The following is a 23,694-nucleotide window of genomic DNA, read 5'->3' as shown; positions in this document are numbered from 1 at the left end:
TGAGGCCGGCTGCCCCAGTGAGGCCGGCTGCCCCAGTGACGCCGGCTGCCCCAGTGACGCCGGCTGCCCCAGTGAGGCCGGCTGGCCCAGTTACGCCGGCTGGCCCAGTGACGCCGGCTGGCCCAGTGACGCCGGCTGGCCCAGTGACGCCGGCTATCCCAGTTACGCCGGCTATCCCAGTTACGCCGGCTGGCCCAGTGACGCCGGGCCGGTGAGTTGTGTGTGGTTGCATATTGAGCTTGGGAGGTTCGGGTGCTGCATGTTTACAAATGACAAACATTTCTCGTTGAAAACTAACCACAGCTCCGACGTGTCCTTATTGAGTTTCCCACATCATCTTCCCTCATTATTGCTTTTGGCGACTGATCGGAGACTGCAATTACAAACAGCAAATCACAGTCAAAGCTTTGCTGAGTTACTGTTTTGGCTCAAAAACAAGGTCACAGAATTCCCCCGATCTGCCGTCTTTCTCGGTCAAACCCGGCTACCTCACTCCCTCCCTGCCGTCCTTCCCTCCCCACCACCCCATCCCTCTCCCACCACTGGTGGCATTGTGGTATTGTCACTAGGCCAGTATTGCAGAGACCCAGGGTTCCAATCCTGGCATGGCAGATGGTGAAATTTGAATTGAAATAAAACTGGGATTAAAATTCTAATGATGACCATGAAACCATTGTCGATGGTCATAAAACCCCATCTGGGTCACTAATGTCCTTTAAGGAAGGAAATCTGTCATCCTCACCTTGTGGCCTACATGTGACTCCAGACCCACACAGCGATGCTGCGGACTCTAACTGCCCCCCCTCTCGAATGGCCCAGCGACACTCCCAGTTCAAGGCAATGAGAGCTGTACAACAAACACTGATCAAGCAACACCACAGCGCACAAACAGATAAAAATAAAACCCTCTGCATTCACCCATGCCCCGTCACCTTCTCTTCCCCCCCCCCCCCCCCCAAGTCCCGTCTCCCCCTCTCTCCCCCCACCGCCCATGTGCCTGCCCCACTCTCTCACTCTCACACTCTCTCTCCCTCCCTCATACACTCTCTCTCTCTCTCTCTGCCTCACACACACACACACTCCCTCTCCCCTCCCCTCCCTCCCTCCCCCCCCCCTCTCCCCCTCTCTCCCCTCCCCCCTCCCTCCCCTCCCCTCCCCCCCCCCTCTCCCCCCCCCTCCCCCCCCTCCTCCCTCTCCCCCCCTCTCCCCCCCTCTCCCCCCCCCTCCCCCCCCCTCCCCCCCCTCCTCCCTCTCCCCCCCTCTCCCCCCCTCTCCCCCCCCCTCCCCCCTCTCCCCCCCCCTCCCCCCTCTCCCCCCCCCCTCCCCTCCCCCCCCCCTCCCCTCCCCCCCCCCCTCCCCTCCTCTCCCCCCCCCTCCTCCCCTCCTCCCCCCCTCCTCCCCCTCCCTTTCCCCCCCCCCCCCCTCCCCCTCCCTTTCCCCCCCCCCTCCCCCCCCCTCCCCTCCCCTCCCCCTCCCTTTCCCCCCCCCCTCCCCCCCCCCCCCTCCCCCCCCCCCCTCCTCCCTTCCCCCCCCCCCCTCCTCCCTTCCCCCCCCCCTCCTTTCCCCCCCTCCCCCCCCCCTCCCTTCCCCCCTCCCTTCCCCCCCCCCCCCCTTCCCCCCCCCTTTCCCCCCCCCCCCTCCTCCCTCCCCCCCTCCTCCCTCCCCCCCCCCCCTCCTCCCTCCCCCCCCCCCTCCTCCCTCCCCCCCCCCCTCCTCCCTCCCCCCCCCCTCCTCCTCCTCCCTCCCCCCCCCCTCCTCCTCCCTCCCTCCCCCCCCCTCCTCCTCCCTCCCCCCCCCTCCTCCCTCCCCCCCCCCCCTCCTCCCTCCCCCCCCCCCCTCCTCCTCCCTCCCCCCCCCCCTCCTCCTCCCTCCCCCCCCCCCTCTCGCACACACTCTCCCCCCCCTCTCGCACACACTCTCCCCCCCCTCTCGCACACACCCCCCCCCCCCCCCCTCACACTCTCACTCCCTCTCCCTCACACTCTCACTCCCTCTCCCTCACACTCTCTCTCCCTCACACTCCCTCTCCCTCACACTCCCTCTCCCTCACACTCTCTCTCCCTCACACTCCCTCTCCCTCACACTCCCTCTCCCTCACACTCCCTCTCCCTCACACTCCCTCTCCCTCACACTCCCTCTCCCTCACACTCCCTCTCCCTCACACTCCCTCTCCCTCACACTCCCTCTCCCTCACACTCCCTCTCCCTCACACTCCCTCTCCCTCACACTCCCTCTCCCTCACACTCCCTCTCCCTCACACTCCCTCTCCCTCACACTCCCTCTCCCTCACACTCCCTCTCCCTCACACTCCCTCTCCCTCACACTCCCTCTCCCTCACACTCCCTCTCCCTCACACTCCCTCTCCCTCACACTCCCTCTCCCTCACACTCCCTCTCCCTCACACTCCCTCTCCCTCACACTCCCTCTCCCTCACACTCCCTCTCCCTCACACTCCCTCTCCCTCACACTCTCTCTCCCTCACACTCTCTCTCCCTCACACTCTCTCTCCCTCACACTCTCTCTCCCTCACACTCTCTCTCCCTCACACTCTCTCTCCCTCACACTCTCTCTCCCTCACACTCTCTCTCCCTCACACTCTCTCTCCCTCACACTCTCTCTCCCTCACACTCTCTCTCCCTCACACTCTCTCTCCCTCACACTCTCTCTCCCTCACACTCTCTCTCCCTCACACTCTCTCTCCCTCACACTCTCTCTCCCTCACACTCTCTCTCCCTCACACTCTCTCTCCCTCACACTCTCTCTCCCTCACACTCTCTCTCCCTCACACTCTCTCTCCCTCACACTCTCTCTCCCTCACACTCTCTCTCCCTCACACTCTCTCTCCCTCACACTCTCTCTCCCTCACACTCTCTCTCCCTCACACTCTCTCTCCCTCACACTCTCTCTCCCTCACACTCTCTCTCCCTCACACTCTCTCTCCCTCACACTCTCCCTCCCTCACACTCTCCCTCCCTCACACTCTCCCTCCCTCACACTCTCCCTCCCTCCCTCACACTCTCTCTCCCTCACACTCTCCCTCCCTCCCTCACACTCTCCCTCCCTCCCTCACACTCTCTCTCCCTCACACTCTCCCTCCCTCACACTCTCCCTCCCTCACACTCTCCCTCCCTCCCTCACACTCTCCCTCCCTCACACTCTCTCTCCCTCACACTCTCTCTCCCTCACACTCTCTCTCCCTCACACTCTCTCTCTCTCCCTCACACTCTCTCTCTCTCCCTCACACTCTCTCTCTCCCTCACACTCTCTCTCCCTCCCTCACACTCTCTCTCTCTCCCTCACACTCTCCCTCTCTCCCTCACACTCTCTCTCTCTCCCTCACACTCTCTCTCCCTCCCTCACACTCTCTCTCCCTCCCTCACACTCTCTCTCCCTCCCTCACACTCTCTCTCCCTCCCTCACACTCTCTCTCTCTCCCTCACACTCTCTCTCTCTCCCTCACACTCTCTCTCTCTCCCTCACACTCTCTCTCTCTCCCTCACACTCTCTCTCCCTCCCTCACACTCTCTCTCTCTCCCTCACACTCTCTCTCTCCCTCACACTCTCTCTCTCTCTCCCTCACACTCTCTCTCTCTCCCTCACACTCTCTCTCTCTCCCTCACACTCTCTCTCTCTCCCTCACACTCTCTCTCTCTCCCTCACACTCTCTCTCTCTCCCTCACACTCTCTCTCTCTCCCTCACACTCTCTCTCTCTCCCTCACACTCTCTCTCCCTCCCTCACACTCTCTCTCCCTCCCTCACACTCTCTCTCTCTCCCTCACACTCTCTCTCTCTCCCTCACACTCTCTCTCTCTCCCTCACACTCTCTCTCCCTCCCTCACACTCTCTCTCTCTCCCTCACACTCTCTCTCTCCCTCACACTCTCTCTCTCTCTCCCTCACACTCTCTCTCTCTCCCTCACACTCTCTCTCTCTCCCTCACACTCTCTCTCTCTCCCTCACACTCTCTCTCTCTCCCTCACACTCTCTCTCTCTCCCTCACACTCTCTCTCTCTCCCTCACACTCTCTCTCTCTCCCTCACACTCTCTCTCCCTCCCTCACACTCTCTCTCTCTCTCCCTCACACTCTCTCTCTCTCTCCCTCACACACTCTCTCTCTCTCCCTCACACACTCTCTCTCTCTCCCTCACACTCTCTCTCTCTCCCTCACACTCTCTCTCCCTCACACTCTCTCTCTCTCTCCCTCACACTCTCTCTCTCTCCCTCACACTCTCTCTCCCTCACACACTCTCTCTCTCCCTCACACTCTCTCTCTCTCCCTCACACTCTCTCTCTCCCTCACACTCTCTCTCTCTCTCCCTCACACTCTCTCTCTCTCCCTCACACTCTCTCTCCCTCACACTCTCTCTCTCTCTCCCTCACACTCTCTCTCTCTCCCTCACACTCTCTCTCCCTCACACACTCTCTCTCTCCCTCACACTCTCTCTCCCTCCCTCACACTCTCTCTCCCTCACACACTCTCTCTCTCCCTCACACTCTCTCTCTCTCCCTCACACACTCTCTCTCTCCCTCACACTCTCTCTCTCTCCCTCACACTCTCCCTCTCTCTCTCTTTTACCTGAATCGTTTCCGCAACAGGTGCACCGGCCGGAGCGCCTCACCCTCACTGGGCATGCGCGGCCGGCGCCGCCGGGTTTGAGCATGCGCCATGAACAGCCACCTGGGGGCTGTCAACATCCTGGTCCCAGAGTGGGCCCCGCCCTCCTCGGGCCCCGCCCCTCCGCTGGGGATTGACTGCTCGGTCCTGCGGCAATGACGCACTGACGCTGCGGAATCAGGTCACGTGACAGCGGGTGGCCTGGGTTGAGAAGGTTACCATAGTTACAGTAAACAGGAATGGACAGAGGGAGATAGTGAGAGAGAGAAAGAGGGAGCGAAAGAGAGAGATCGAGAGAGGGAGAGAAGGAGATAGACTGATAGTAATTGGTCAAGAGTAGAGTGAAGGTAAAGTCAGGTTAATAGACAGGGAGAGAGGGGCGGCTGTGAGTTGCTGAAGGAGCTGGTCCAAGAGGATGTCCCTGACCGAATCAGAGGAATTTGAAGAGGAGCAGGGCCCTTATTTAGGGGTGAGTTTATTTAATTATATTATAATCAGCAAAGTCTGGGCCCATGGCCTCACAATGGCAAGAATCAAACTAACTCCTCGGATCAGAGTGGGCATCCATCTCCAGGCCAGAACCATGATAAACCTCATTGTTGACGTAAATAACACAACGCTGGCCTCTTCTTTTGGAAGGGCATGAAATGCCTCTTCCAGGACTCAGTTATTATAGAATCATAGAAAAGTTACAGCACAGAAAGAGGCCATTCGGCCCAGCTTGTCCATGCCAGCCCGAGGACACCCAAGCGCTCTTTCTAATCCCACCTTCCTGCACCCGGCCCATTGCCCTGCAGCTTAGAGCACAAAACGTGCAGATCGAGGTCCATTTTAAAAGAGTTCAGGGTCTCTGCCTCCACCACCAACCCGGGCAGCGAGTTCCAGACTCCCACTGCCCTCTGCGTAAAAACATTCTTCCCCATGTCCCCTCTACACTTCTGCCTCTATCTTAAATCTGTCCCCTGGTTCAAGAATTCTCCACCAAGGGAAACAATTTTGTCCTGTCCACTCTATGTCTTCACCTCATAATTTTGTTCACCTCAATTCATTCACCCCTCAGCCTTCTTTGTTCCACGGAAAATAACCCCAACCTTAGGAGCCGCGACTCTGAAAACAGCGCGGGAGCTGAGTGAGCCGGGACAGTGAAAACAGCGCGAGAGGTGAGTGAACCGGGACTTTGAAAACAGCGCGGGAGCTGAGTGAGCCGGGACTTTGAAAACAGCGCGGGAGCTGAGTGAGCCGGGTCTTTGAAAACAGCGCGGGAGGTGAGTGAGCCGGGACAGTGAAAAGAGCGCGAGAGGTGAGTGAACCGGGACTTTGAACACAGCGCGGGAGGTGAGTGAGCCGGGACATTGAAAACAGCGCGGGAGATTTAAAAAGCGCGGGAGCTGAGGGAGCCAGGACTCTGAAAACAGCGCGGGAGCTGAGTGAGCCGGGACAGTGAAAACAGCGCGGGAGGTGAGTGAGCTGGGACAGTGAAAACAGCGCGGGAGGTGAGTGAGCCGGGACATTGAAAACAGCGCGGGAGATTTAAAAAGCGCGGGTGCTGCGAGTCGGAGCGGAGATTTTTAAAAATCGCGGCCTAGTTTCGGGAGCCGTTCGGAGGAGGAGGAGGAGTCTCTGTCAGGGAGAGAACCTGAGAACATCTAAAACACTCAGAAGGTAAGTAAGTGATTTTTACTCATTTTTACTTTTATACCTTTTTCAAATTGTGTGTGTCGGGGGCAAACTGAAGTGACATCACAGAAGAGCTGTGGCCTGAGTGGCTGGTTGGGAATCTACACTAAATTAAAAAAATTAAGCATTGGTAACTAATTAGACATAATTACTTAATTATAATTTAGAGGGATATCTAAGCCAGAGATCGGAGAGTACTATATTTAGCTTTCGCATTTCTATTAGAAATCTAGTGCTAGGAAACAGATAGTTAACAGTAACTTTGAAATTTAAAAAAATATATATTAAATTTTAATTTTAATTAATTGACGCATTGTCAGTTAGAGGGGTGCAGTGCTCTGACTGTGAGATGTGGCAGGTCCGGGAGGCTTCCAGCATCCCGGATGGCTTCATCTGCAGAAAGTGCACCCAACTGGAGCTCCTCACAGACGCATGGTTCGGTTGGAAAAGCAATTGGATGCACTTAGGAGCATGCAGGTGGCGGAAAGCGTCATAGATCGCAGTTATGTAAATGTGGTCACACCCAAGGTGCAGGCAGAGAAATGGGTGACCACCAGAAAGGGCAGGCAGTTAGTGCAGGAATCCCCTGTGGTTGTCCCCCTCTCGAACAGGTATACCCCTTTGGATACTGTCGGGGGGGATAGCCTATCAGGGGAAAACAGCAGCAGCCAGAGCAGTGGCACCACGGCTGGCTCTGATGTTCAGAAGGGAGGGTCAAAGCGCAGAAGAGTAATAGTAATAGGGGACTCTATAGTCAGGGGCACAGATAGGCGCTTCTGTGGACGTGAAAGAGACTCCAGGATGGTATGTTGCCTCCCTGGTGCCAGGGTCCAGGATGTCTCCGAACTGGTAGAGGGCATCCTGAAGGCGGAGGACAAACAGGCAGAGGTCGTTGTACATATTGGTACTAACGACAGAGGCAGGAAGGGGCATGAGGTCCTGCAGCAGGAGTTCAGGGAGCTAGGCAGAAAGTTAAAAGACAGGACCCCGAGGGTTGTAATCTCAGGATTACTCCCTGTGCCACGTGCCAGTGAGGCTAGAAATAGGAAGATAGAGCAGCTAAACACGTGGCTAAACGGCTGGTGTAGGAGGGTGGGTTTCCGTTATCTGGACCACTGGGAGCTCTTCCAGGGCAGGTGTGACCTATATAAGAAGGACGGGTTGCATCTAAACCGGAGAGGCATAAATATCCTGGCCGCGAGGTTTGCTAGTATCACACGGGAGGGTTTAAACTAGTATGGCAGGGGGGTGGGCACGGGAGCAATAGGTCAGAAGGTGAGAGCATTGAGGGAGAACTAGGGAATAGGGACAGTGTGGCTCTGAGGCAGAGCAGACAGGGAGAAGTTGCTGAACACAGTGGGTCTGGTGGCCTGAAGTGCATATGTTTTAATGCAAGAAGTATTACGGGTAAGGCAGATGAACTTAGAGCTTGGATTAGTACTTGGAACTATGATGTTGTTGCCATTACAGAGACCTGGTTGAGGGAAGGGCAGGATTGGCAGCTAAACGTTCCAGGATTTAGATATTTCAGGCGGGATAGAGGGGGATGTAAAAGGGGAGGCGGAGTTGCGCTACTGGTTAGGGAGAATATCACAGCTGTACTGCGGGAGGACACCTCAGAGGGCAGTGAGGCTATATGGGTAGAGATCAGGAAAAAGAAGGTGCTGTCACAATGTTGGGGGTTTACTACAGGCCTCCCAACAGCCAGCGGGAGATAGAGGAGCAGATAGGTAGACAGATTTTGGAAAAGAGTAAAAACAACAGGGTTGTGGTGATGGGAGACTTCAACTTCCCCAATATTGACTGGGACTCACTTAGTGCCAGGGGCTTAGACGGGGCGGAGTTTGTAAGGAGCGTCTAGGAGGGCTTCTTAAAAAAATATGTAGACAGTCCAACTAGGGAAGGGGCGGTTCTGGACCTGGTATTGGGGAATGAGCCCGGCCAGGTGGTAGATGTTTCAGTAGGGGAGCATTTTGGTAACAGTGACCACAATTCAGTAAGTTTTAAAGTACTGGTGGACAAGGATAAGAGTGGTCCTAGGATGAATGTGCTAAATTGGGGGAAGGCTAATTATAACAATATTAGGCGGGAACTGAAGAACATAGATTGGGGGCGGATGTTTGAGGGCAAATCAACATCTGACATGTGGGAGGCTTTCAAGTGTCAGTTGAAAGGAATTCAGGACCGGCATGTTCCTGTGAGGAAGAAGGATAAATACGGCAATTTTCGGGAACTTTGGATAATGAGAGATATTGTAGGCCTCGTCAAAAAGAAAAAGGAGGCATTTGTCAGGGCTAAAAGGCTGGGAACAGACGAAGCCTGCGTGGAATATAAGAAAAGTAGGAAGGAACTTAAGCAAGGAGTCAGGAGGGCTAGAAGGGGTCACGAAAAGTCATTGGCAAATAGGGTTAAGGAAAATCCCAAGGCTTTTTACACGTACGTGAAAAGCAAGAGGGTAGCCAGGGAAAGGGTTGGCCCACTGAAGGATAGGCAAGGGAATCTATGTGTGGAGCCAGAGGAAATGGGCGAGGTACTAAATGAATACTTTGCATCAGTATTCACCAAAGAGAAGAAATTGGTAGATGTTGAGTCTGGAGAAGGGTGTGTGGAAAGCCTGGGTCACATTGAGATCCAAAAAGACGAGGTGTTGGGTGTCTTAAAAAATATTAAGGTAGATGAGTCCCCAGGGCCTGAAGGGATCTACCCCAGAATACTGAAGGAGGCTGGAGAGGAAATTGCTGAGGCCTTGACAGAAATCTTTGGATCCTCACTGTCTTCAGGGGATGTCCCGGAGGACTGGAGAATAGCCAATGTTGTTCCTCTGTTTAAGAAGGGTAGCAAGGATAATCCCGGGAACTACAGGCCGGTGAGCCTTACTTCAGTGGTAGGGAAATTACTGGAGAGAATTCTTCGAGACAGGATCTACTCTCATTTGGAAGCAAATGGACGTATTAGTGAGAGGCAGCACGGTTTTGTGAAGGGAAGGTCGTGTCTCACTAACTTGATAGAGTTTTTCGAGGAGATCACTAAGATGATTGATTGATGCAGGTAGGGCAGTGGATGTTGTCTATATGGACTTCAGTAAGGCCTTTGACAAGGTCCCTCATGGTAGACTAGTACAAAAGGTGAAGTCACACGGGATCAGGGGTGAGCTGGCAAGGTGGATACAGAACTGGCTAGGTCATAGAAGGCAGAGAGTAGCAATGGGAGGATGCTTTTCCAATTGGAGGGCTGTGGCCAGTGGTGTTCCACAGGGATCAGTGCTGGGACCTTTGCCCTTTGTAGTATATATAAATGATTTGGAGGAAAATGTAACTGGTCTGATTAGTAAGTTTGCAGACGACACAAAGGTTGGTGGAATTGCGAATAGCGATGAGGACTGTCAGAGGATACAGCAGGATTTAGATTGTTTGGAGACTTGGGCGGAGAGATGGCAGATGGAGTTTAATCCGGACAAATGTGAGGTAATGCATTTTGGAAGGTCTAATGCAGGTAGGAAATATACAGTGAATGGTAGAACCCTCAAGAGTATTGAAAGTCAAAGAGATCTAGGAGTACAGGTCCACAGGTCATTGAAAGGGGCAACACAGGTGGAGAAGGTAGTCAAGAAGGCATACGGCATGCTTGCCTTCATTGGCCGGGGCATTGAGTATAAGAATTGGCAAGTCATGTTGCAGCTGTATAGAATCTTAGTTAGGCCACACTTGGAGTATAGTGTTCAATTCTGGTCGCCACACTACCAGAAGGATGTGGAGGCTTTAGAGAGGGTGCAGAATAGATTTACCAGAAAGTTGCCTGGTATGGAGAGCATTAGCTATGAGGAGCGATTGAATAAACTCGGTTTGTTCTCACTGGAACGAAGGAGGTTGAGGGGAGACCTGATGGAGGTATACAAAATTATGAGGGGCATAGACAGAGTGGATAGTCAGAGGCTTTTCCCCAGGGTAGAGGGGTCAATTACTAGCGGGCATAGGTTTAAGGTGAGAGGGGCAAGGTTTAGAGTAGATGTACGAGGCAAGTTTTTCACGCAGAGGGTAGTGGGTGCCTGGAACTCGCTACCGGAGGAGGTAGTGGAAGCAGGGACGATAGGGACATTTAAGGGGCATCTTGACAAATATATGAATAGGATGGGAATAGAAGGATACGGACCCAGGAAGTGTAGAAGATTGTAGTTTAGTCGGGCAGCATGGTCGGCACGGGCTTGGAGGGCCGAAGGGCCTGTTCCTGTGCTGTACATTTCTTTGTTCTTTTGTTCTATCCAATCTCTCCCCGTAGCGACACTTTTCCAGCCCTGGCAACATTCTTGTAAACCTAAAAGGAGCAGACGGTACAGCACCCAGGATAAGGCCTTCATCAGGTCCGAGGTCCAGCGGTTGCTTAGGGAGGGAGTCATCAAGGCCAGCAACAACCCCTGGAGAGCTCAAGTGGTGATGGTTAAGTCTGGGGAGAAAAAAACGAATGGTCGTGGACTTACAGCCAGACCATCAACAGGTACACGCAGCCCGACACGTACCCCCTCCCACGCATATCTGAAATGGTTAACCAGATTGCACAGTATCGGGTCTTCTCAACGGTGGACCTGAAATCCATTTACCACCAGCTCCCCATCCGTAAATCGGACCGGCCATACACCGCCTTCGAGGCAGATGGCCGGCTATATCACTTCCTTAGGGTCCCCTTCGGCGTCACCAATGAGGTTTCGGTCTTCCAAAGGGAGATGGACCGAATGGTCGACTGGTACGGCTTACGGGCCACGTTTCCGTACCTAGACAATGTGACCATCTGCGGCCATGATCAGCAGGACTACGACGCCAACCTCGCTAAATTTCTCTGCACCGCCACTCTCCTCAACCTCACGTATAACAAGGAAAAGTGTGTGTTCCGTACAAACCGCTTAGCCATCCTCGGCTACGTGGTCCAGAACGGAGTTCTGGGGCCCGATCCCAACCGCATGCTCCCCCTCATGGAGCTCCTCCTCCTCCGCTGCCCCAAGGCCCTTAAACGCTGCCTGGGGTTCTTCTCATATTACGCACAGTGGGTCCCAAACTATGCGGACAAGGCCCACACACTCATACAGTCCACTCATTTCCCCCTGACTGCCGAGGCCCAACAGGTCTTCGCCCGGATCAGAGCTGATATTGCCAAAGCTGGAATGCGCGCTGTAGACGAAACACTTCCTTTCCAAGTAGAACGCGACGCACCAAAGCAGCCGCTGGACCTCGGACCTGATAAAGGTCCTGTCCTGGGTGCTGTACCGTCTGCTCCTGGTGGCAACGGGTTTGCAATCCGGGTTTAGATTTGCGAAGACGGAAGGTGGATCGACCTTTAGGGTCGCGAGGCCGCACACAGTAAGGGGTGGTAGGGGCCCGCCGAATTTCAGGGTTACGCTCTGGAGGTTGCACTGGAAGTCCAGGCCGAGTAGTAGGACAGTGCAGAGGTTAGGGAGGACGTAGAGGCGAAACCACTGAATTCTACGCCCTGGATCGTGAGTGTGACCGTACAGAACCCCCGGATCGCCACGGAATGGGATCCGGAGGCCAGGGAGATTCTTTGGTTGGCGGGGTGTACCGCAAGGGAGCAGCACCTTACCGTATCCAGGTGGATGAAGCTTTCGGTGCTCCTGGAGTCCAGCAGGCAAGAGGTCACGTGTCCGTTAATTTTAACGCTGGTCGATGCGGTGGCCAGGTTGTGCGGACGAGACTGGTCGATGGTCACTGAGGCGAGTCGTGGTCAGTCGTCGCAGGTGTCGGATGATGGGGTGCCCGGGGGGCACGGGTCCTGGAACGCTGGTGGTGCCCATGTGCCGTGGGGGAGACAAGGTGGCAGCGCCTGAAGATCTTGGGGAGGACAAAATGGCGGCATCCATGGGCTGCACGTGGCGGGGGTTGAACAAGATGGCAGCGCCCATGGGCCACACGTGTTGCGCGGAGGGGAAGATGGCGGCGCCCACTGGCCGCACTTGGTATGAGGGGGTGAAGATGGGGGCGCCCACTGGCCGCACGTGGTCTGGGGGGGGTGAAGATGGGGGCGCCCATTGTGCGTAAACGAGGGGTGTGGGGGCGATAGCGGTGACTGCGCGGGCCTGGCACACCACGGCGAAGTGCCCCTTCTTGCCGCAAACCTTACAAAGGGCAGTGCGGGCCGGGCAGCGTTGGCGGGGTGTTTTTGCTGGCCGCAAAAGTAACATCGCGGACCCCCGGCGTTAGCTGACTGGCGAGTAGCGCAGGCGTATTGGCTGGGTAAGGCCCCCGCAGGGGCGGCCGGCTGTGGGGTCCATGATCCGTAGGGGGTTGGGCCATGCGGCTGGGGGCGTAGGCCTGAATATTGCGCGAGGCGACCGTCATAGAGAGCGCTAGCTTCTTTTTCTCTGCGAGATCGAGCGTAGCCCCTTCTAAAAGTCGCTGGCATATGAGGTCCGACCCAATCCCCGTAACAAAAGCGTCCCGCATAAGAAGGTTGGAATGTTCAGTGGCCGTAACGGCCTGACAGTCACAGTCCCGGACGAGTGGGATTAGGGCCCGCCAGAAGTCGTCTATGGACTCACCAGGGAGCTGAGAGCGAGTGGCGAGTGCGTGCCTGGCGAAGAGCGTGTTCGTCCGCTGGGCGTAATTTTCTTTAAGTAGCGCCAGGGCTTCGTCGTAGTTCGCTACATCCTGGTTCAGCGGAAAGACGTTGGAGCTCAACCTCGAGTACAGTATCTGTATTTTCTGAGCCTCCGGAACAGGGTCTGGTGCAGACCTGATATACGCCTCGAAACAAGCTAGCCAGTGCTGAAAGTCCTTTTTGGCGTCGCTTGATTGCGGATCCAGATGCAGGCGATCCGGCTTGATGCGGAGATCCAACTTCTGAAAATCTTAGAGCAATAAATTGATGCACGATCAATTGGACAAAGACGAGAGTTGAATACAACTGAGGTTTTATTGCTTTAAGATGTGTGGCCTCCCACAGCAGCTGGCGAAATGGCTGCTGCACGGAGGACACACATGTTTATGCGGAGCCAGCAGGCAGGGACTAACCGCCGTAACTGTAGTACAGGTCCTACCACACATCACCTAATATAGGTGCAACAGTGGTTTACCACACACCGTATCCATGCCTCTCATCACCTTGTACACCTCTATCAAGTCACCTCTCTGCCTTCTTTGCTCCAGTGAGAAAAGCCCTAGCTCTCTCAACCTTTCTTCATAAGACATGCCCTCCAGTCCAGGCAGCATCCTGGTAAATCTCCTCTGTACTCTCTCAAAAGCATTCACATCCTTCCTATCATGAGGCAACCAGAACTGGACACAATATTCTAAGTGTGGTCTAACCAGGGTTTTATAAAGCACGGTAGCACAAGTGGATAGCACTGTGACTTCGCAGCGCCAGGGTCCCAGGTTCGATTCCCTACTGGGTCACTGTCTGTGCAGAGTCTGCACGTTCTCCCCGTGTCTGCGCGGGTTTCCTCCGGGTGCTCCGGTTTCCTCCCACAGTCCAAAGACGTGCAGGTTAGGTGGATTGGCCATGCTAAATTGCGCTTAGTGTCCAAAAAGTTTGGGAGGAGTTACTGGGTTACGGGGATAGGGTGGAAGTGAGGGTTTAATTGGGTCGGTGCAGACTTGATGGGCCGAATGGCCTCCTTCTGCACTGTATGTTCTATGTTCTTAAAACTGCAGCAAAACCTCGCGGCTCTTAAACTCAATCCCCCTGTTAATGAAAGCCAACACACCATACGCCTTTTTAACAACCCTATCAACCTGGGTGGCAACTTTGAGGGATCTATGTACGTGGACCCCAAGATCCCTCTGTTCCTCCACACTTCCAAGAAACCTACCTTTAACCCTGTATTCAGCATTCAAATTCGACCTTCCAAAATGAATCACTTCACATTTATCTAGGTTGAACTCCATCTGCCACGTCTCAGCCCAGCTCTGCATCCTGTCAATGTCCTGTTGTAACCTGCAACAACCTTCAACACTATCTGCAACTCCACCAACCTTCGTGTCATTGGTAAACTTACTAACCCACCCTTCCACTTCCTCATCCAAGTCATTTATAAAAACCACAAAGAGCAGACGTCCCAGAACAGATCCTTGTGGGACACTACTGGTCACCGACCTCCAGGCGGAATACTTTCCATTCGCTACCACTTGTTGTCTTCTTTCGGCCAGCCAATTCTGTATCCAGACAGCCAAATTTCCCTGTATCCCATGCCCCCTAACTTTCTGAATGAGCCTACCATGGGGAACCTTATCAAATGCATTACTGAAATCCATATACACCACATCCACTGCCCGACCTTCATCAATGTATCTCGTCACATCCTCAAAGAATTCAATGAGGCTTGTGAGGCAGGACTTGCCCCTCAGAAAGCCAGGCTGACTATCTTTAATCAAACTATGTTTTTCTAAATAATCATAAATCCTATTTCTCAGAATCCCTTCCAATATTTTGCTCACCACAGATGCAAGACTGATGGGTCTGTAATTCCCAGGGATTTCCCTATTCACTTTCTTGAACAGGGGAACAACATTCGCCTCCCTCCAATCATCTGGTACTGCTCCAGTGGAGAGTGAGGACGCAAAAGCATCGCCAACGGCCCAGCAATCTCCTCCCTCGCTTCCCGTAGTAACCTTGGGTATATCCCGTCAGGCCCAGGGGACTTATCTATCCTGATGCTTTTCAAAATATCCAGCACGTCCTCCTTCTTAATATCGTACGAAGTCTTACAACACCAGGTTAAAGTCCAACAGGTTTGTTTCGATGTCACTAACTTTCGGAGCGCTGCTCCTTCCTCAGGTGAATGAAGAGGTCTGTTCCAGAAACACATATATAGACAGATTCAAAGATGCCAAACAATGCTAGGAATTCGAGCATTAGCAGGTGATTAAATCTTTACAGATCCAGAGATGGTACAGGCGAGACCATGCAGACGCTGCGACAACGAATGAACGGACATCGCGCAACAATCACCAGGCAGGAATGTTCCCTTCCAGTCGGGGAACACTTCAGCAGTCAAGGGCATTCAGCCTCTGATCTCCGGGTAAGCGTTCTCCAAGGCGGCCTTCAGGACGCGCGGCAACGCAGAATCGCCGAGCAGAAACTTATAGCCAAGTTTTCATGTCACATTACATTCATCCCCCACCATCTGGCCTGCAAAATCCTACCAACTGTCCTGGCTTGAGACAATTCACACCTCTTTAACCTGGGGTTACCCCATCTCTGGATCTGTAAAGATTTAATCACCTGCTAATGCTCGCATTCCAAGCATTGTTTGGCATCTTTGAATTTGTCTATATATGTGTTTCTGGAACAGACCTCTTCATTCACCTGAGGAAGGAGCAGCGCTCCGAAAGCTAGTGACATCGAAACAAACCTGTTGGACTTTAACCTGGTGTTGTAAGACTTCGTACTGTGCTCACCCCAGTCCAACGCCGGCATCTCCACATCATGGCTTCTTAATATCAACCTGTTTGAGCATATTAACCTGGTTCACACTGTTCTCACGAACAACAAGGTCCCTCTCGCTGGTGAATACTGAAGCAAAATATTCATTTGAGGCCTCCCCCACCTCTTCAGACTCTAGGCACAAGTTCCCTCCACTATCCCTGATCGGCCCTACTCTCACTCTGATCATCCTCTTATTTTTCACAAAAGTGTAGAACGCCTTGGGGTTTTCCCTAATCCTTCCCACCAGGGCTTTTTCATGCCCCCTCCTAAGTCCATTTTTGAGTTCCTTCCTGGCTACCTTGTAACCTTCTAGAGCCGAGTCAGATCCTTGCTTCCTCAACCTTACAGAAACTTCCTTCTTCCTCTTGACTAGAAGCTCCACTTCTCTTGTCATCCAAGGCTCCTTCACCTGACCATTCCTTCCTTGTCTCAGTGGGACAAAACTAGCCAGCACTCGCAGCAAGTGCTCCTTAAACAATCCCCACATTACTGTTGTGCATTTCCCTGACAACATCTGTTCCCAATTTATGCTCCTCAGCTCCAGTCTAATAGCAGTATAATTTCCCCTCCCCCAATTAAATACCTTGCCATACTGTGTGTTCCTATCCCTCTCCATGACTATGGTAAAGGTCAAGGAGTTGTGGTCACTGTCACCAAAATGCTCTCCCACCGAGACATCTGACACCTGGCCTGGTTCGTTGCCGAGCACCAAGTCCAATATGGCCACCCCCCTAGTCGGCCTATCTACATATTGAGTCAGGAATCCTTCCTGTACACACCTGACAAAATCTGCTCCATCCAAACCATTTGCACTAAGCAGGTTCCAGTCAATATTAGGAAAGTTGAAGTCACCCATGACAACAACTCTGTTACTTCTGCACCTTTCTAAGATCGGCCGCCCAATCTGTTCCTCCATCTCTCTGCTGCTATTGGGGGGTCTACAGAAAACTCCCAATAAAGTGACTGCTCCTTTCTTGTTTCTGACTTCCACCCATACTGACTCAGTAGACAAACCCTCCTCAACTACCTCCTTTTCTGCAGCTGTGATGCACTCCCTGATTAACAGTGCTACTCCCCCTCCTCTTTTACACCCCTCCCTATTCTTCTGAAAACATCTAAAGTCCGGAACACCTAACAACCGTTCCTGCCCCTGTGAAATCCATGTCTCCGTAATGGCCACAACATCGTAGTTCCAAGTACTGATCCATGCTCTAAGTTCATCTCCCTTACTCCTGACACTCCTTGCATTGAAACAGATACACTTTAACCCATTTCACTGAGTGCAACTTTGCCCTATCAATTGTCTATCCTTCCTCAGACTTGCTGCATACTATTTCTGCCTGTTCAACAGCTACCCTATCCTCTGATCCATAGCTCTGGTTCCCATCCCCCTGCCAAACTAGTTTAAACCCTCTCGAAGTGCTCTAGCAAACCTCCCACCCAGGATATTGGTGCCCCTCCAGTTTAGGTGCAACCCGTCCTTCATGTACAGGTCCCACCTTCCCCAGAAGATATCCCAATGATCTACATATCTGAAGCCTTCCCTCCTGCACCAGCCCTGTAGCCACGTGTTCAGCTGCACTCGCTCTTTGTTCCTTGCCTCACTTGCACGTGGCACCGGTAGCAATCCTGAGATCACTACTCTGCTCGTCCTGCTCTTTAGCTTCCAACCTCACTCCCTAAAATCACTTTTTAGATTCTCATCCCTTTTCTTAGCTATGTCGTTGGTGCCTATGTGCACCATAATTTCTGGTTGCTCCCCCTCCACCTTAAAAATCCTGTAGACTCGATCCGAGACATCCCTGGCCCTGGCACCTGGGAGGCAACATACTTTCTGGGAGTCTCGTTCGCGACCACTGAATCTCCTATCCGTTCCCCTAACCATTGAATCGCCTATCACTATTGCTTTTCTATTCTCCCCACTTCCTTTCTGAGCCACAGAGCCAGACCTTCCCCGGTAGGTCGTCCCTCCCAACAGCATCCCAAACGGTATATTTGTTTAGAAGGGGAACGGACACAGGGGATCGCTGCACTGTCAGCCTGTTCCCTATCCTTCCCCTGACTGTAACCCAGCTACTCTTGTCCTGAACCTTGGGTGTGGCTACCTTTCTGTAACTCCTCTCTATCACCCCCTCTGCCTCCCAGATGAACCGAAGTTCATCCAGCTCCAGTTCCAGTTCCCCAATGCAGTCTCCGAGGAGCTGGAGTTGGGTGCACTTCCCACAGGTGTATGCAGTGGGGACACTAGTGGTGTCCCTTACCTCCCACATCCTACAGGATGAGCATGCAACTGCCTTAACTTCAGTAAGCTCAGGGAAGGTGGTAAAAGAGGGGAGGGGTGGCATTGTTAGTCAAGGACAGTATTACGGTGGCAGAGAGGACGTTTGATGAGGACTCGTCTACTGAGGTAGTATGGGCTGAGGTTAGAAACAGGAAAGGAGAGGTCACCCTGTTCGGGGTTTTCTCTAGGCCTCCGAAAAGTTCCAGAGATGTAGAGGAAAGGATTGCAAAGATGATTCTGGATAGGAGCGAAAGCAACAGGGTAGTTGTTATGGGGGACTTCAACTTTCCAAATATTGACTGGAAACGCTATAGTTCGAGTACTTTAGGTGGGTCCGTTTTAGTCCAATTGTGTTCAGGAGGGTTTCCTGACACAGTATGTAGATAGGCCAACGAGAGGCGAGGCCATATTGGATTTGGTACTGGGTAATGAACCAGGACAGGTGTTAGATTTGGAGGTAGGTGAGCACTTTGGTGATAGTGACCACAATTCGATTACGTTTACTTTAGTGATGGAAAGGAATAGGTATATACCGCAGGGCAAGAGTTATATCTGGGGGAAAGGCAATTATGATGCGATGAGGCATGACTTAGGATGCATCGGATGGAGAGGAAAGCTGCAGGGGATGGGCACAATGGAAATGTGGAGCTTGTTCAAGGAACAGCTACTGCGTGTCCTTGATAAGTATGTACCTGTCAGGCAGGGAGGAAGTGGTCGAGCAAGGGAACCGTGGTTTACTAAAGCAGTCGAAACACTTGTCAAGAGGAAGAAGGAGGCTGATATAAAGATGAAACATGAAGGTTCAGTTAGGGCGCTCGAGAGTTACAAGTTAGCTAGGAAGGACAGAAAGAGAGAGCTAAGAAGAGCCAGGAGGGGACATGAGAAGACTTTGGCAGGTAGGATCAAGGATAACCCTAAAGCTTTCTACAGATATGTCAGGAATAAACGAATGACTAGGGTAAGAGTAGGGCCAGTCAAGGACAGTAGTGGGAAGTTGTGCTTGGAGTCCGAGGAGATAGGAGAGGTGCTAAATAAATATTTTGTCAGTATTCACACAGGAAAAAGACAATGTTGTCGAGGAGAATACTGAGATTCAGGCTACTAGACTAGAAGGGCTTGAGGTTCATAAGGAGGAGGTGTTAGCAATTCTGGAAAGTGTGAAAATAGATAAGTCCCCTGGGCCGGATGGGATTTATCCTAGGATTCTCTGGGAAGCTAGGGAGGAGATTGCTGAGCCTTTGGCTTTGATCTTTAAGTCATCTTTGTCTACAGGAATAGTGCCAGAAGACTGGAGGATAGCAAATGTTGTCCATTTGTTCAAGAAGGGGAGTAGAGATAACCCCAGTAACTATAGACCAGTGAGCCTTACTTCTGTTGTGGGCAAAATCTTGGAAAGGTTTATAAGAGATAGGATGTATAATCATCTGGAAAGGAATAATTTGATTAGAGATAGTCAACACGGTTTTGTGAAAGGTAGGTCGTGCCTCACAAACCTTATTGAGTTCTTTGAGATGGTGACCAAACAGGTGGATGAGGGTAAAGCAGTTGATGTGGTGTATATGGATTTCAGTAAAGCGTTTGATAAGGTTCCCCACGGTAGGCTACTGCAGAAAATACGGAGGCATGGGATTCAGGGTGATTTAGCAGTTTGGGTCAGAAATTGGCTACCTGGAAGAAGACAAAGGGTGGTGGTTGATGGGAAATGTTCAGACTGGAGTCCAGTTACTAGTGGTGTACCACAAGGATCTGTTTTGGGGCCACTGCTGTTTGTCATTTTTCTAAATGACCTGGAGGAGGACGTAGAAGGATGGGTGAGTAAATTTGCAGATGACACTAAAGTCGGTGGAGTTGTGGACAGTGCGGAAGGATGTTGCAAGTTACAGAGGGACATAGATAAGCTGCAGCGCTGGGCTGAGAGGTGGCAAATGGAGTTTAATGCAGAAAAGTGTGAGGTGATTCATTTTGGAAAGAATAACAGGAAGACAGAGTACTGGGCTAATGGTAAGATTCTTGGCAGTGTGGATGAGCAGAGAGATCTCGGTGTCCATGTACATAGATCTCTGAAAGTTGCCACCCAGGTTGAGAGGGTTGTTAAGAAGGCGTACAGTGTGTTAGCTTTTATTGGTAGAGGGATTGAGTTTCGGAGCCATGAGGTCATGTTGCAGCTGTACAAAACTCTGGTGCGGCCGCATTTGGAGTATTGCGTGCAATTCTGGTCGCCGCATTATAGGAAGGATGTGGAAGCATTGGAAAGGGTGCAGAGGAGATTCACCAGAATGTTGCCTGGTATGGAGGGAAGATCTTATGAGGAAAGGCTGAGGGACTTAAGGCTGTTTTCGTTAGAGAGAAGAAGGTTAAGAGGTGACTTAATTGAGGCATACAAGATGATCAGAGGATTAGATAGGGTGGACAGTGAGAGCCTTTTTCCTCGGACGGTGATGTCTAGCACGAGGGGACATACCTTTAAATTGAGGGGAGATCGATATAGGACAGATGTCAGAGGTTGGTTCTTTACTCAGAGAGTAGTAAGGGCGTGGAATGCCCTGCCTGCAACAGCAGTGGACTCGCCAACACTAAGGGCATTCAAATGGTCATTGGATAGACATATGGACGATAAGGGAATAGTGTAGATGGGCTTTAGAGTGGTTTCACAGGTCGGCGCAACATCGAGGGCCGAAGGGCCTGTACTGCGCTGTAATGTTCTATGTTCTATTAGTATGTAGATGGCCGCTACATTATTATGCAGATGGCTGCTTGTATCGATGCTGTCTGGGCTTTTGCAGAGTTTAATACACAGTAAACTTGCACCTGCTAGTTTCTGCCTCTGTTGGCTGAATTTCCCTTCAGCCTTTGCTGTTCTCCATTTTACATCGTGAGTTGGCCAACCCAGGTGGCTACAAAGGGCACCGACCTGAGCATCCTGTGTACAGCACTATCTGGTGGCCAGCGACGAGAACTGCACTGACTTGGAATTCTTAGGTGAAACACCATCTGGCGGTCAAAGGACGGAATTGCGCCAACCTGAACCTCCCGAGTGAACCTGTCTCCCAGAGACTGCACCCACAGAGTGAAGACTCAGCTCAGACCGACCCCCTTTAATCCCTCTTTTATTCCTCGCCAACCCTATGTCTTGTGTGTGTCTGGGTAGAGGGTGGGACGGGATCTTGGGATTAGCTAGTTTGGTAGACGGTTATCCTGTTATTTCCTTATATGTTCATCTTTTCTCCTTTTATTAATAAATAGTTTGTTAATGGTGAAAATACAAATTATTCGTTAATTTTGGGACTCTCGGGTGTGTGGGGCTGGAATTGACCGCGGACTCATAAAGGCTGGCGTAACACTGCATATTTTGTTAGACGTTTAGCGGTTGTTGTATAAAGAATCAAAGGTTCTGCTTTTCACCAACACCTTTATTTCACTTTAACAGACTCTGCAACAAAACTCTGACATCACATCACCTGACACAAAGGCCACCTGAAGCCTCTTTACATATCAGTGTCAATTATTGGATACTTAACATAAATGAGTGAACTAATTGGAATGTCTCTTAACCCATTACTTAACATATTTCACTATAGCTCTTGTTATAAATACAAAGTAATTGTGTTTAAACTTACAAACAAGGTGACTTTAATTACTGGGCAGCCAAAGGCCAAAGACATCAGGTAGTTTTCCCAGAATTATTGGATAATTCAATTGTGCTGGGAGTGCGGATCATGTGGGTGGCACAGTGGTTAGCACTCGGTCTTGGGTGGCTCTCTGTGTACAGTTTGTATGTTCTGCCTGTGTGTGCGTGGGTTTCCTCCGGGTGCTCCGGTTTCCTCCCACAGTCCAAGGATATGCGGGTCAAGTTGATTAGCCATGATAGATTTCCCCCCGTGTCCAGGGATGTGCAGGTTAGGTTATGGGGTTACAGGGAGAGGGCGAGGTGACAGGGGAGTGGACCTGGGTAGAGTGCTCTTTCGGAGGGTCAGTGCAGACTCAATAGGCAGAATAGCCTCCCTCTGCACTGTAGCGATTCTATGAATTTCATCAGAGGTGGTGCTGGAATTGACTGCGCAGTAGCCCAGGGGGTGGTGACTCTCTTACTGGAGAAGGATTTGGTTTTCCCTCCGGTGAGTCCAATGGATGCAACCCAGGGAGTGGGTAGCTGGCGCCTTCATTGGCCAGGGCACCTGGCCATGGCGGCCGGTATGGGTGCCGACATGTGGTGCAAGATGGAGGTTCGGATGCCCTCCTGGTGGGGTGGTGAGGTAACGGGTGTGTGGGATGTGGATTGCGTCATGGGCAAAGGGTTGCCTACTCACCCTGACTGCCCTGAGGAGGTTGTGCAGTTTCGTCCGGCATTGCAGGCCATTCCAGACGGTGTTGGTGGTGGTACTGACTGCCTCTGCCAACTGCGCCCATCACAGCAAATGGCGGTGGCTGGCAGCCTCCTTCCTGGCGTGAAGTGTGTATATGCAGCTGCAGCTTGTCAGCCTCCTGAGTGTCAATCACGGACCTGGCGAACCCCGCACTGTTTTTCATTGGAATCGATTGTGTTCCACGTGGCACCGGTGCTAGCCCCTTAACAGATGCTGAATCGGTCCATGTGTGGCGCCAGTTTTGCTGTCATGGAAGTCCACGAATCCTGCCCAGGCGTCAACACTTAGTCTCAGGAACGGACAATCCAGCCGATGATTTCCCCTCATTTCTGTCTGAAAAGAGCGACTCCTTATTTTTAAACAATGAACCCAGTTCGAGATTTTCCGACGAGAGGAAACATCCTCTCCACATCCACCTTGTCAATACCCCTCAGGTTCGTAAAGGTTTCAATAGTGCGCGGGATGTTAGCACAGTGGTTAGCACGGTTGCTTCACAGCTCCAGGGTCCCAGGTTCAATTCCTGGCTTGGGTCACTGTCTGTGCGGAGTCTGCACGTTCTCCCCGTGTCTGTGTGGGTTTCCTCCGGGCGCTCCGGTTTCCTCCCACAAGTCCTGAAAGACGGGCTGTTAGATGAATTGGACATTCTGAATTCTCCCTCTGTGTACCCAAACAGGTGCCGGAATGTGGCGGCTGGGGGATTTTCACAGTAACGTCATTGCAGTATTAATGTTAGCCTACTTGTGACAATAATAAAGATTATTAAAGAAAAGGAAAAAAATGGTTTCGATAGTGAGAGAGAAATAGAGGGGGAAATCGGCAGGGAAATCACAGGGCTCCTTTGATGATGAAGAGAATAGAGATCACAATGAAGCAAATGATGCACATTGGGTGAATTCTTGAAGTGGGAACCAGATTAGGTTGAGAGAGGAAGTGAAGAGGAAATAAGGAGAGAGTATTAAAACAGAATGACAGTTAACATAAAACAGAACCCCAAAATCCTCAACCGGCATGTAAATAGTACAGAGGTTGTAGAGGGTGGATGGAGTCTATTTGGGACAAAGAGGGTGATATATTTTTGGGGGTGCAGGGAAAGGTTTGAATACCTAATGAGTATTTTGTATTGGTGTTTACTCAGGAAGAGGAATCTGACACAAAATCAGTGGAAGCAGAGAGGGCCGAGATAACGGATGGGGTGAAAATTGAAAGGCAGTAGATACTGGAATGGCTGGCTATGCTTTCATTGGAAAGTCACCTGGTCTGGGTAACCTGCATCCCAGATTGTAAAAGGAAGTGGAGATGCCTGTCTGTGTACTTGGGTGGATATGAAA

The 23,694-nt window shown here is 52.0% G+C and overlaps 2 protein-coding genes across 5 annotated transcripts in view; one reads left to right on the top strand and one right to left on the bottom strand.

Annotated features, from left to right (window-relative positions):
- The window catches only part of slc37a1 (solute carrier family 37 member 1), a 198,433-nt gene extending 193,736 nt beyond the window's left edge, over nucleotides 1-4,697 (bottom strand). The window contains exons 1-2 of one of the 3 annotated variants that reach the window (XM_072513034.1): nucleotides 743-840; nucleotides 299-373 (exon numbers count right to left, since the gene is read on the bottom strand). The gene's annotated coding sequence lies outside the window, so the exon portion shown is untranslated. Of the gene's footprint in view, nucleotides 1-298; nucleotides 374-742; nucleotides 853-4,576 lie in introns of those variants that run through there. The other 2 variants (XM_072513035.1, XM_072513037.1) reach the window with 2 other exon arrangements.
- Nucleotides 4,698-4,715: 18 nt separating this feature from the next.
- Nucleotides 4,716-23,694, top strand: part of rsph1 (radial spoke head component 1) — a 276,830-nt gene continuing 257,851 nt past the window's right edge. Inside the window, exon 1 of one of the 2 annotated variants that reach the window (XM_072513039.1) lies at nucleotides 4,716-5,084. In XM_072513039.1, coding sequence (XP_072369140.1) covers nucleotides 5,031-5,084 — 54 coding nt within the window. In that variant the 5' untranslated portion in view covers nucleotides 4,716-5,030. The remainder of the gene's footprint in view (nucleotides 5,085-23,694) is intronic. The other variant, XM_072513038.1, reaches the window with a different exon arrangement.

The sequence above is a fragment of the Scyliorhinus torazame genome, chromosome 8 (assembly GCF_047496885.1).
Source record: "Scyliorhinus torazame isolate Kashiwa2021f chromosome 8, sScyTor2.1, whole genome shotgun sequence".
In the NCBI taxonomy this organism is placed as follows: Eukaryota; Metazoa; Chordata; class Chondrichthyes; order Carcharhiniformes; family Scyliorhinidae; genus Scyliorhinus; species Scyliorhinus torazame.
This window is presented reverse-complemented; position numbering and strand designations above follow the sequence as displayed.